This window comes from Carassius auratus, unplaced genomic scaffold, assembly GCF_003368295.1.
Source record: "Carassius auratus strain Wakin unplaced genomic scaffold, ASM336829v1 scaf_tig00006001, whole genome shotgun sequence".
NCBI lineage: Eukaryota > Metazoa > Chordata > Actinopteri > Cypriniformes > Cyprinidae > Carassius > Carassius auratus.
This window is the reverse complement of record NW_020523726.1, coordinates 48,162-62,730: the sequence shown is the minus strand read 5'-3', so window position 1 is coordinate 62,730 and position 14,569 is coordinate 48,162. Positions and strand designations below refer to the sequence as shown.

General features: G+C 35.7%; 1 protein-coding gene across 2 annotated transcripts in view; it reads right to left on the bottom strand.

Moving 5' to 3' along the window:
• The window catches only part of LOC113071131 (arf-GAP with coiled-coil, ANK repeat and PH domain-containing protein 3-like), a 53,701-nt gene that overhangs the window by 17,476 nt on the left and 21,656 nt on the right, over positions 1 to 14,569 (bottom strand). For both annotated transcript variants that reach the window (XM_026244494.1, XM_026244496.1), the window contains exons 2-9: positions 11,643 to 11,700; positions 8,577 to 8,696; positions 7,354 to 7,407; positions 2,829 to 2,887; positions 2,495 to 2,678; positions 2,343 to 2,387; positions 2,164 to 2,259; positions 771 to 845 (exon numbers count right to left, since the gene is read on the bottom strand). In XM_026244494.1, coding sequence (XP_026100279.1) covers positions 771 to 845; positions 2,164 to 2,259; positions 2,343 to 2,387; positions 2,495 to 2,678; positions 2,829 to 2,887; positions 7,354 to 7,407; positions 8,577 to 8,696; positions 11,643 to 11,700 — 691 coding nt within the window. The remainder of the gene's footprint in view (positions 1 to 770; positions 846 to 2,163; positions 2,260 to 2,342; positions 2,388 to 2,494; positions 2,679 to 2,828; positions 2,888 to 7,353; positions 7,408 to 8,576; positions 8,697 to 11,642; positions 11,701 to 14,569) is intronic.

Genomic DNA, 14,569 nt, shown 5'->3' with positions numbered 1-14,569 from the left:
ATGTCACTGCTGTCTATAATTAATAATAATAATAATAATAATGCTACATTACAACAGATACAGAATACAGAAATCATTACAAACATCTGTTTAGCAGCTAAGTCTGAGTTTAAGTATCTGTGGGACTCTTGAAGCAGGAGCAAATAAATGTAGACATATGTCTATAAATGTTTTTTTGTTTTTCTTTTACAGATAGATGATGAACTAGGTGTCAGAAGCCAAACTTCAGCGAGCTCTATTTTCTGTTCGGTCAAAATAGATCCACTTCCTCACTGCTCAACATCATTAAACACTGAAACATTAGAGGACAGAAGATCTTTTCTACTCCTGCCAGAAGAACAGGAGGACAAACACTGAAGGGAAGTGAAAAGGTCTTTTTATATAACTCTGGGCTAAAGTCCACATTCTGTCTTTCTTTTTAATGTTTCGAAAATGGAAAGAAAACATGACGACGTTAGGAATACAATGCAGGCCAGACTCAACTTGCACTCAGACTCAACTTCTTCAAATTTAACCTAATTGAATCAAACTACGTTGTGCAACCAAAAGGAATTAAAGATAGTCTTTAGTAACTAGACTCGTCCAATTAAAGCATGAATAATCCTCAATCAACTCCAGTGTGAAGAAAGCTGAATGCTAACTTTCTTTAGAGGTTTACTATCTTTAACAACCTTATTCTAGCATTAGACGTGAGTCAACAGTGGTGTTTGTCAGAGTATTTTAGTGACAGTCAAGGGTATGTCATGTTTGTACAGTATGTGTATTCTTACCCGCTGCTGAATCGTGGCATGTTTATGCTCCATTTCTCTCTTCTCCATCGCTGAATCAATCACCAGTTGATCCAGCTATGACGAGATGAACAATCAGTTATTGGACGTTTGTTGTCATCTCTTGTATGTGTTTATTATCCACAGGCACTGGCTGTCTATCTGTCTGTCCATTATAGCACTGCACTTTCAGAAGGGATGGGAAGTGTAGTACTAAGGTTAGTAATGTAATGTGGCTTAAAATTTGTGCATTTTGAATACTACAGTATTTTCTTATTTTAGAGGGTAGGTTTTTTGTTGTTTAGATGCTGAAGAATTTATTTGGGATTAACAAACTTCTTTTTTCAGAAAATAATTTGGTTCTGTCATGAAAACTTGTTTCAAACTTTTATCAAATCGCATCCAAAATAAGTTTGTGCTTACATAACACATTTGTGTGATGTATTTAAATAAATATTTATAATTTATGTTTTATGCATTTCTTAAATATATACATTTATGTATACATATTTACATGTACATATAAATATACACAGTACACACGTTATGGGTGGCCAATATAAACAGAATCTTATATCACGATTTAAGTAATTTTATTTCATCGTAAATATATTTTGTTTTAAAATACGTCTTTACGATAATTTTTTTTTTTTGATACCATAGAAATGTCATAATTCTTGTCACTAGTGTCAATTTTATTTACACAACACTTTATTTTAGGGTCCAATTCTCACTATTAACTAACCATTAACTATGACTTTTGCCTCAATTAACTGCTGCTTATTAATAGTTTATAAGATAGTTGTTAAGTTTAGGGTATTGGGTAGGATTATGGATGTCATGCATTATATGTACTTTATAAGCACTAATAAACAGCCAATATGTTAGTAATAGACATGCTAATAAGCAACTAGTTATTAGTGTGAATTGGACCCTATACTAAAGTGTTACCTAAAAAATAAATACAAATAAAACAACACTCAAGTGAAAAACACTGAAGTATGGAGCGCGGGAAGTCACCTGTAGGTAAAAGAAACAAAAACAATCCACAGCGACTGTTTTGCATTTCGTCCCCTCAGTTTATAAACCTTACTCACAAATTCCTAAACCATTCCCTCGGTTTAAGAAATCATGCTCACAGATTAATAAACAGCACCCACGATTTTCCAATCCATGCACTCAGATTTTGTAAACCGTACCTTCGGTTTTTCAATCAGTACCCACAAATTCATAATCCGTGCACATGCTTTCGCAATCCCTTCCCATGGGGTTGGATTTCTTTTTTTACATACAGTAATACATGAATTTGCATCGGTTTTTCTAACCGAATCGATGGCCAATCTGGCTGCCGGTGCTCTGACAGAAATCAATAGCGTACGTGGAGACCACTGCTCACCTCAGCAGCCAGTTTCTTCATGTAGGGGTCAATCTCATCCAGTAGGTTGTAGCCCTGCTGAAACAGGGAGTACTGCGCATGCATGAAGGATAACATCTGCAGAAGACAGGACAGATAATGATGCTGCAGATTCCACAATCAACACATTCACCAGATTCAAATACATTTCATATACTTACTGCATCTAAGATCTCAAATTTCTTTTTGGCTTGAAGGACATTGATCTGTATGGGGGGAAAACAGATTGATATAAAACACTCTTATGTGTTTACATACACTGTGTATGTGTGGCGCGTGTTCAGTCTGGAGCAGCCGAGTGTTCATACGTTACCTGCAGCACATAGTCCAGTGCGAGATGGCGGAAGCACTTGCGGGTGAAGTTGAGGGTGCTGGTGGCTTCCTCCACCTCATGGGCTTTGTTTCGAGGTGCCTGGGCGTTCTTCACCTGTGCAATCTCCAAATCTTCCCTCACCTTATCAAAGTGCTTCTTCGTGTCCTTGAATTTACGCACGTCACTGAAAGTACAGATGGACATTCATTACATGAGTAGTCTAATGAATACAAAGCTGCCGATATGGAGGCTTTAGGCAATGAATGCTTTAGGGATCTCATGGAAGTTTTTATATAAATAACATGTATATGTAAATAATATAGTCTAAACTCACTCTTTGACAAAGTTGTGCAACTGCTGCTTCACTGATCTCTGAGCTTGATCAAACAGGATCTGAAAACAGAAAATAAAAATAAACAACATGAATAATCATACCTCTCTAGTTTTAACCAATGACATCGGAGTATATCTTTATCCAGTTGAGTATGTGCAACAACAAACAAGTCTATTTCTGAAGGGGGCAATAGCTCAAGATTAAGTTTAACAACATTTATTAGGAAATGTTCAACAGTCAACGTCCTATAATAATCCAGAAACAGTATTCTTATAAAATATGATATAGCAAATGACTGTACTATGATTCAAGAGGTAAAGTTTGGACTATTTTAGAACAAACCCCTAAAAATAAATCATGAAGTAATGACTGATTACCCTGAGAAAAATGGGAAATGGGAATCTTGCATGTAATGCTCCACTCTCAACACTAGATGGTGCTCAGCATTTGTTTAATCTGAGCTGTAGAGGATGTAACCCTGTATGACCTCCCAAACACACACATTTCACCATCCTCACAGCCCTCCACCTCATTGAGATTCAGCTCGAGTCTCATCCTGCACAAGGACACCGAGCTGATCTCATATGCCATGCTGCAGCGGCGGAGGAAAAATAGGTCACTCGGGCAGGGTGGGAGCAACATGAAAGAGGAGACAGAGAGGAGAAGGAGCAAAGGAAACAACCAAAAAACAAAGGGAGGTGATGCAAGATAATTTGCTTCAGCCAACTGCAAATTTATTGGCCGATTCCGATTGCCGATTTTTTTGTAAGTGTGACCTGTCGATAAAGATTTTACTGTAATTTACTATAACTATAATTGACAGCATATACAAAAAAAAGAAATTGTAAAAATTACAAATAAAAATGTAAATAATAAAATAAATGATTAAACATTACAATTTTCCTAACCTGTACTGTTACAGAGGTTCTCTCACTTAAACAACTCTAAAACTAGAGTGCTCTGGTACTGGAAAGAGGTAGAAATGAGTTGTGGTATATAACCAAACAGAAGCAATTTCCCATTGTTTATAATCCCCCCCCCCCAATCTTATTAAATGTGTCATCTTTCACATCAAATTCCAAGTAACACCAAGTAAAATTCTCTTTCTCTTGCCCCTTTGAAAAAATCTAGTAAGCCGTTAATCGAGCCCTGTGGTTCCCCGCGGTTTACTTTGGCACTACACGCATTATAAATTGTGAACTCTGAGTGTTCTTCACTCAAATTGAAGAACTTCCACACTGAGGACATGCTTGCATGCGGATGCGAGCATAGATCTGATGAAAAAACGTACTGGCTCGGAATCTGTCCGTGCCGATCTTGCAGAAAATCATCTAATTCTGGTCTCCGGGCAGTCAATCGGTGCATTACTTCAGTCAAACCCACATCAGGCGATCAGGGTTAAATGTTTAAAGTGTTTTTCTGCTATACAGATGGACTCAAATTATTTTTATAAAAAATGTTTTGTCAATTTATTATTGTGGTACCAACTATTTCAAATAAACCAGCCCCTAAATTACACATGAAAACAAATTAAACTGTGATTTTACACTTTGTGTGTCAATAAAACTGTACATTTATACACATGGTATAATATATACACATGATAAAATATTCTGAAAAAATCCAAAAGTGTATTTCCAAAATAAAAGGCCTAGACTGAACCTTAATAAAGTGAAGACACCTGCAGACCTACTATCCTAAAGTAAACATAAAAAATATGTATATTTTAAATAATATGATTCATAATAAAAGTGTATATATATATATATATATATATATATATATATATATATATATATTATTTGAAAACAGAAATTAAATACAAATCTAAATAAAAGTATACATTTATTATTCAATATAATTAATAATAAATAGAAGTGTGTGTGTGTGTGTGTATATATAGTATGAATTTAATTTTAATAATAGAAACTAAATGAATACAATATGAATACATTTATGAATAAATGTTTATTTGAAAAAATTCATAAATAAAATATAAATAAATATAAAGCTTTTCCTGCAGAACTCTATCCATGATGCAAACATAATCCCACTTCAACAATTACAATTACATCCCATTACCTCGTTTTACTCCGACAACACACACAAGAATATGATCTGAAATGTCAGTAGGGCTGTAAAGCCAGATTCTGATGTTACGCCCCAGATGAATACATTTAAATCTAAGCGGTTCACTTCACTCTTTCTTAGTGCGGGTCGGTTTATGGGCCATTAACGCTGGCAGGGCCCAAATAAGGTGCTTGGTAATGAAGGGCGATGCTTTTGTGGTCCTCTGTGCCTCATGTCAAGGTTTACGGCATCCCCTACAGTTAGGCAACAAAAATCCCTCTATAAAACACAAGACTGTTTTTCGAGATGCTCATCACTAAACAGAGCTCTAATAAATGTCAGTGATTTATCCTGCATCCAAACAGCCTTTAAATGAAGCAGCAGGCTCTGGGAAACCGAGAACCCAACCAACCGCTTGTCTGCCGCAGCAAAGCCAGTCTTGTGCTTTGGCAGGAAGGGAGAGAAATGCCCTGTGTGTGGTCCATGGACTGACATATTGTGGTTTAATACATTGCCAAGTGCTAAGTGATTATTTAATCTGAGCTCTGTATGAAAATCACACACAGATACCAGTTTCAGAAGTGCAAAAGCAAAAAAGAATGCATAGCCCCTAAATAAAATTAATAACACACATTTCATTTTGTTACCCGAAAATTGAATTCGATAATAAAAACAATTTATACATTTATCTAAAATAATTAAATGTGTAATATTTAAATAATATAATAGTTATACATTTATATATGAATTTATATATAATTACATTTATTCAATATAATAACATGTATTAAATATTATAATAATTATAATTAATAATAACATTTTAAATGTATATATTTGTATGAATTAAAGTTTGAAAATATAAATTAATTTATACATTTTATATATAAATAAATACATTTTACCTATTAATTACTTAAATCAAATTTATTATTAAGTTAAATTTACATTAATTTATTATTTTAATAATTAATAAAAAATAATTTATAAATAATGTAATAACAACAACAACAATAATAATAATAATAATAATAATTATTATTATTATACATTTTATTATTAAAAGAAGGGTTATTTCATGCATTAATGGTAATGTGTCTGTGTCCTATTTTCTTTTCCTGCTCGTCTTGTACTGTTTTTCTGAATGTCAAGAGCATGTGGCTATGCTGAATGATGTCTGGACGGTGCTTTACTGTCGCGTGTGCTCTTCTTGTGCTAAATTCCCCTGCATTTCCTGCTCTTTTCACAAAACACTATGAAGGGCTAACCAGAAGGTTACTGTACCCACAACAGCAAAATGTCAAGTAACCACACTGATATGTGAGTGGGTTAGTGGCTTTTGTCTCTGCACGAGATTTAGGACAATCTGAAACAACGAGGGGTTCATCAAATCCATCACACATGCTAAATGCCCCTTATTTCCTTAAATCACCCTACAAACCCTTTACCCACTTTCCAAACAATTCCTGTATTGTTGGATACAGAGTTCAGGAAGTTTTCTCATGACATAACTTCCCAAACAACTCCCTAGTCCCCCCCTTTTTCTTTCGAAGACATTCCTCTTCACATATATCACAGCATTTCACATCACTGTGGATTTTCCAGTTTCATTTCTTCCTATTCTTAATAAACACGTTATCTAGAAGTCAGGTAAATTCCATAGTTCAATTCTATTAATTCTATTCTCTGTTCTGATGCTGAAAAACAAGCCATTCAGTAAGATTTTAAATGTATTTTCTATCAATATACAATATAGAAATCTGTACTACAGATAAACACCTTTTTCTTTTTTTATATGAAAGTTTAAATATAGCAGAAACAAACATTAAAAGTAAAAGCTATTTACATGCACAGCAAAATGTACATTTATTATTATCTATTATTTGTTTATTAGTCTGATAATAAACATGGTTTAAGGCATTAAACATAAGCCGTGTAAGATTGTGCACGCACTTAAAGAAAATGATGGAGTAAATTATTACTTTTATTCACACAAAATAATAAAGTCATCAAAACTTAATTTTTTTAATTAATTTTTAAATTACATTTTAACTATTCAAATGTGCATATACATTTCCATGTAAAACTATTAAATTGTATAGTATTTTTGCAAAAAACTTTTTATATTTATCTACAAAAAAACTAATTTTAAGCGCAATCTTATTAAAAAATATAATTGATTAAAAAAGTTTCTAACCATCGCCGAAGACCAGAAAAGGCATTGACCACAACAGACAAGAGCATCATTTATGATTTACATGCAACACGAGGATCATTCATGATTCATAGCATCGTAGCACATTAATCATTCACGCACATCACAACCAGCGCACCTTCCTTCACCAGAGCAGAGCAACACATGAGGGAAAACACATGAACATTTCACGATATGATGACACTATGTGGACCCATCACTCATGTGATGAGAAACGAGTGAGAATAAGACCAGACGTACCATGTGGTAGTTGACAATCTCCTGCAAACTCTCGCCACACTTTTCCAGACAATCCTGTAAAAACACAAGAACACGTCACAATCATCATAATTCAATTTAGGTTTTCATTATCTGGGACTGGTAATTCAATCTCATGTTTGTTCTCTTATCAACATCTATTAATATTCTGGATCCACGTAGAGTCCGTCTGACAAGGAAAACAAGTCCCGCTGAGCGTGCAACGGCTTTCGTCAAAATGGAAATGTAATTGTGGGTCTGACTAGATGTTTTTACAGTGGAAAATGCAAATAGCAGCAGGTTTTAATAAGATGCTCAACATTAGTCAGCTGGATACAAAAGAAGAAAAGCCAGAAAGACTCTTAACAGCATTTACAGATGGCGGCAATGAGTCTAACCCTACAGGCACTACTGACAGAGAGAAAGGGCGAGAGTACCGGAGCCCCGGCCTGCTTCTTTTTGACTAAATCCATGTCTAATCAGGGTCAAAGAGTGTCTGAGACACTCAAAACAGCAGTCTGACGCCCTCATGTCAGTGAGCCTGCCAGTAAAGAGCTCACAATTAAAAGCAGACGCACGTCTAGGGCTGAGAATCAAGAAAAAAAATTACTAGTGATTTATTGTGCACAGATTTGTTCATCTTGAACTACTACAATCTTTTTTTACAGCAACACAGCAAATGAAATAGTGAGTGACAAAATACTATTTTATACATTTGCCTATTGCAAATTAATTTTTTTTTAAATAAATGGTAGGCCTACTTATAAATAAATGAAATAATACATTTAAGAAAATGGATTTTATTAATATTATTTAAAAAAAAATTATTAAATAATTATTACTATAATTATATAAATATATAACACATAATAAATACAAATTAAAGCAATTTTAATAAAGTAATTAATATATCATTAATAATTAAATTAAAAATAGATTTAAAAAATTGTGTCGCGTCACTGGCATTGCTTGCACCAACGAAGGCATCAGCCAATCATATCGCCTTGTGTAAATACCCTAGTGCAGACGCTAGCCAATCGCATTCATGCAACACCAGAAATGTAATGGCGTTCGCTTGAATCTTCAGACACCCTCTGTCAAGCACTGATGTCGAAGCCCCGTGTGAATGCAACATTACAATTCCCCTTCTGAGCCTCATTATCTGAATGGATAAAAGCAAAATGATAGACAAAACACACATACATGTATATATGATAAAATATTACCGATATCATCTGGTCCTTCTTGCACTGCTGGGATAAGTCACGGATGCCGTTGATAAAGAGCTTGTTGGCGGTCACATATGCTTTCCCAGCTTCAATCATACCACCACACAACTTTACCAGCTATCAAAAGACAACCAGAGAGAGAAAGAGTTTAGCATAAGACACAATAAATCATCTATGCATAATGTGTTTTAGATTATCAGCAGAAACTTAAAGTCTTAATCATAACCTCAACTGTGCTGCCCAAGCAGAATATTAAAACCTCTTGACATTTAGCAGCAAAACACAATTATTTAATGAAATATTGATCCTGTTGAGCGTTACTACCTCATATTCTATACATTTACTTAATTCATAAATTAGTATTTAATATTTTTTTAGATATTATTATTATGGAAAGTATGCTTTCCCATCCATCTTTGGTTAAAATAAAAAAAAAAACATTATTAGTTAATAATGCTAATATTTAATAATGTTTAGTTAATACTATTAAAAACTAATATTTTTGTTTCATTAGTGGTGGGATTTTGATTCATCTTCATGCAGAAGATTCATTCAGTGAGTGAGATGCCAAAAATGACAAATTAAAGTCTTTTTATGTTATAAATGAGCCTTATCATTTTATTACAATTTTAATATATTCATTCTTCAGTATAAAAAACTTGTTACTGAAGCTGTAAAGTTGTCTAAATCATAATTCAGAGCATGTGGTCTTATTATAACTTCATTACTGTATTCACGCAATTCTGTGAGGAGTCAAAATGATCCATGCAGTGCATTTAAATAAACATTTGGTTAACCAAAACTTGAAAGATTTCTTGAAATCACTCAAACACACACACACACACACACACACAGCAGGTGCGGTCTCATGTGTGCAGTACTTCTCTTCACTAATATGCCAATTACTAGTTCCCACATTTAAAAGCCAAGGCAAAAATGTCCCACTTTCACACATGCCTCACATCCCAGACTCAGCGGAGGGCTCTCACATGTGGTTGTGTGTTTGCTTTATGCCTGATGGGACACATACTCAGATGGGCTGCATGTGTCTGTCCCTGTGTTAGGACTCGAGCCCGAACCAGAGCCCAATGTTTAGTTCCTTATTCTTCCTCTATTGTTCTTTCTTCTGTATTTTATCTTCCTCTTTCTAATCTCAGTTGCCGTTTCGAGTGCGTCCACACATGCAGCCAGCTGAAAATATCAGCTCGGGAAAAATCTCTTAATTTCCCACACTCCTCACGAGTTAAACTAACAAACATAGAGAGCCTTGTTCTAGACAGCTGCTGAACAGACCCACATCTGAACAGCCAGATGCAAGAACTTACAAGAAACTGTCTTGCAAAAATAGACCGAAATGCATCATTTACTGTTAGTCCAGTCTATGTTTCCTTAGATTCCTCTTCAGTGCGACTTCCCCAACATTTTCTTGGAGAAAAATCCCATGAGACCATAGGTCTCTGCTGAACTTATCAAAAGCTGCACGTTGTCATGATTAAGTTGCATGGAAACCCCAAACAACAACAAACAGCTTAACCAAATGCATGAGGAGACCAATACATTTCTCTGCATCACTGCACCTAAAAACATGCATATCACACTTTGATGCATACATATATGCTAGGGCTGTGCAAAAAATTGAATGCGATTTTCATGCACATCTCATCAGTAAAGACGCTCCTTTAATTAGAAGTATATCTCCAGCACGTGCGTTCAGATCAGGGTTTTCACAACAAATCCTGCCCTGTTGCTTCTCAAAACTAGTCCAAAACTAATCGCGATTCCAGGAGGTTCCCAGATAAAAAATTGCTTCCCGGGGTTAAAATATACAGGTTTTTTTTGCATGGTTGTCTTGGTAAAATTCGCATTTTAGGGGATAAATATCACTTTATTGTATTGGGGTTGCTTCAAACCACAGACATGAAAAACCAACTGCAGACTTGGCAACACTGGTTCAGGTGGAGTGGCAGTTACTAACTACACAGAGCCGTAGTCCACCGACGACAACTAACACAAAATCGTTTTCAAAATCGACAAAGAATCGGCTGCGATTTTAAAATCGATTTTGTGTAGATTGTCAGTGAATTACGGCTCGGTGTAGTAAATGCCAACCAATGTTGCCAAGTCTGTGGTTGTTTTTCATGTCCGCGGGTCGAAGCGACAATACCAATAACGTGATATTTAGCCCCTAAAATGCGAATTTTACCAAGGCAACCATGCCATAAAACTTAAATTTTAACCCCGGAAAGCTATTTTTTATCGGGGAACCTCCTGGAAACGCGATTGGGCTAGTTTTGAGATGCAACTGGGCCGGATTTGTTGTAAAAACCTGGCAACCCTGATCTGAACGCACCTGCTGGAGATATACTTCTAATTACAGGAGCGTCTTTACTGATGAGATGCGCATGAAAATCGCATTCAATTTTTTGCACAGCCCTAATATATGCTAATCAGTTCATTGCACCAAGTATAAAACATAAAAACATCATATAAAAATAAATCGTTTCTAATATTAATTTTAAGTAATTTGTTCTAAAATCTTAATAATTTAGGAAGAAATAAGTAAATACCAAAGCAGATCTTTAAAGTGACAGGTGTAAAATAAAATAAAATAACACCTTGATGTCATGTCAACTGGCTAAAAGCTAGTGTCTTGGCAGCACTAGACTAGACTGCTGTAGTACAGTATTGGATCGTCCTGTCGATGAGGTCCAGCCATCTTTACAGCATTGAAGTAGGATTACCATCTCTATACATTAATCCACAACACTCCTCTTATCTCATATATTAGAAATGTCCTTTCTGATCATGGTTCTGCACATGTTCTTTCTGCTTTCTCTGCTGGATTTACACCAGCATTTGCACACTGATGATCCGTAAAGCCTGAGGTTGACCGATTGACCTTGTTGTGGAAGCAGCTGATGTCAGTGTTTGGCTACAAAAGTCTTGGAAGGTATTAGATGTGATTTCTAACAAATCTAAGCTGTGATTTTCAACCATACGGCGTAAATGCACTCTGACAGGGTTTAGAAGGTCAAGCGAGAGCTTCAAAGCGCCTTACTGTACCTTATCAAGCTTGGCTTCGATCTCCACCACCTCCGTCTCCACCTCATCAATATTGGCCCTGGAACACAAACCAGATGATGACGTGAATTATTTTGGCTCGACAATCGTAACTTGATGAATGACAAAGAAAGAAACAGATTAACAGTAGATTTCATGGGATCTACATTTCATTTTGTATTCAGTCGCAATATCATCCTGTCACACTTATCTTACTATATCTGCAGTATATAGTATGCACACTCGGCAAAACTATATTTGCTAAAATGTGCAGTATACACTGCATACAAAACTGTATCCCATAATGCAATGCTTTTTTGTGAATTTAGTGAAACTGAAGTATATAAACATATAATTAAATATTTAATTGGAAAATAAAAAGGGAAGAACCAGATTTTTTAATTGTAAAAAGATAGGGGGGAAAAAACAGGGCTGAAGCTGCTGTTTTTATTAGTATGAATGTAAATGTGTAGTATGAATTAAATAGGACATTGCTAAGATGAGATTCCAACACAAACAATATGCAAAAAACTTTTATCGGGATATTATTATTTTTCTCCAAATTCTGGCTGCACACTCAAAATGATGTTCTTTCCCACCGCCAGTAAAGTACACATTTTTTTTTGTGTATACCGTAGCACGACACAAATACTCAAATAAGGCTATTGTGTGACTTAATGGTGTTTAAACATCAGGTTTACTGTAATTATGAGCTTCTGAACAGTGAAAACTTTTAATATCTCTCAAATTACAATTTGCCATTTTAAGGCAGTTCCCTCATGTAAAACCGACCAAAATGACAGCAGCTTCAACAGTTCAAGTCTTTAATCTTGTAATTATGGTCATCCTGACGAGACCTGGACACACCAGTATCCTCCGCAAAGACAACTGACCAATCAGATCTGGCCTTCTCTTTTCAGAAATGCCGAAATTACATGTTGCAGTCTCCTCCCTTTTTCCATCATGCAGTCTTCCTGCATAAGAAAGCCTTTTCCTCTGAACTGTGAGGCTGTTTTAGAGCCTCAGGCTTTTCGTTAAGCTCTATCACTGAGATCTGAACTATTTTTCTGACTCTTATACAGTCAGTCATCTCTCTGTCTCTCTGTGTGTGATGTGTTTGAGGGAGGCTGCACTGATGCACCTACAACTCCTGCCAGCACCGAGACTCGAACCGGCGACCTTCTTGTAACTAGTCCACATACATACATACACACACACACACACACACACACACACACACACACACACATCTGGTCAGCTATCCTTGTGGGGACTCTCCATAGGCGTAATGGTTTTTATACTGTACAGACCGTATTTTCTATCGCGCTACACCAACCCGCTAAATTTAGTTAATTTCATATTAACTAAATTTAATTAACAAATTTCTTTGAGTTAGAGTAACCTCTGTTTTACACCAGTCACTCACAAGTTTCTATCTCACTCCAAACTTTCTTTCTGCTGCTCGATTACCGTCTTTTCGGCTGCAGATTTATGTTTTCTCTTGGTTCATTTCTCTTGGTTCATGTCAAATAAATTTTGATAAATAAGTCGCACCTGACTAATATATATATATAAATAAAAGCATACACACACAGACACAAAATGTGTACTTTTTCAAAAATTATTATTTATTTATATGTGATATACCATCGTCGCAAAAGACACTACATGAAACATGTCAAGTGAGAAACGAGTGCCAAATATGTCCAGAATTAACATGAAAGTAACAAAGCACTGACTTACAATTTTGTCTTGTAGATTAAAAAAAAAAAAAGATCCCCTAAACTTACATTAAAAGAGGGACTTTTTGTGCCAGTAAGCAACTGCCTTGAAAGCTTCCAGAACATCCCTGTAACCACATTGCAATACCCTAAAAGCCACTCAAAACACCTTTACAACTGCACAGCTATGTCTGGCAACCACCTAAAACTCCCAGCATCACAGTGGTGGCGGGTTTTAGACAGACAAGCACTTCTTCAGAAAATGATTAATCACTCTTTTATCACAAAATGGTGTCACAAAGATATTTAAAGTGCTACTTATCATTGAATTCAACAGTTTTTGTTCATTCTTTGTACAATCTTATCCCTACAAAAACATTTGCTCATTCTGGGAATCCTGCCCTGACAACAATCCCAGGTCCAGTTTAAATAATTTCATGAGGAGTGTTTCTGTGGAGAGTGACAGGATGGCAGCTCCAGCAGCTCTATAACCTCCTGATGTGTTTCCCGTTCTCTCCTTCACCCGTGAATCATGCCAGCTCACTGCACATGGCACTCCCAGGATGGATGCCCACTTTGCCCCCAGGCCTGTAACCATGGCCACCGCTGTGGGGGCTGACCCCACACTTAAAACCCTGTTATGTCTGACTAGATCACTTGATCTTGCAAATGAACAGAACACAAAAGCAATATGGTTCAAGGACGACATGAAATCATGTTTGAATTTGCTCTTTATAATGTTCTCCATGTGAATGTTCCATGTAACATGTTCCTGTGGCTCAGTGGTAGAGCATTGCATTAGCATCGCAAGGTTGTGGGTTCGTTTCCCAGGGAGCACATGTTAGGTAAAAAATCTTAGCCTTAATTCACTGTAAGTCGTCTTGGATAAAAGCGTCTGCTGAATGCATAAATTAAATTTGTAATTTGTAATAAATAGTAATCATTAACATCACAGCCTTACACACTTTATAAAAAAAAAAAAATTCCCCAACCAAATCGATATGTGGTCAGGGCCAAATAAATATCAATTTTTTATAGACCGTTTCAACTGCCCCCTGTTGTTTTTGTTTTTTTTGGTGTATGTGTTTGACTAATTGTTGGTCTGTTTTGCTTCTATTGCACATCATCTCTTAACAGTACTTTTTACTAAATGTATTGTAATTGTTTCATGGTATGTAAATATGTACTTTTACTCTCTTTTAGGGTGAC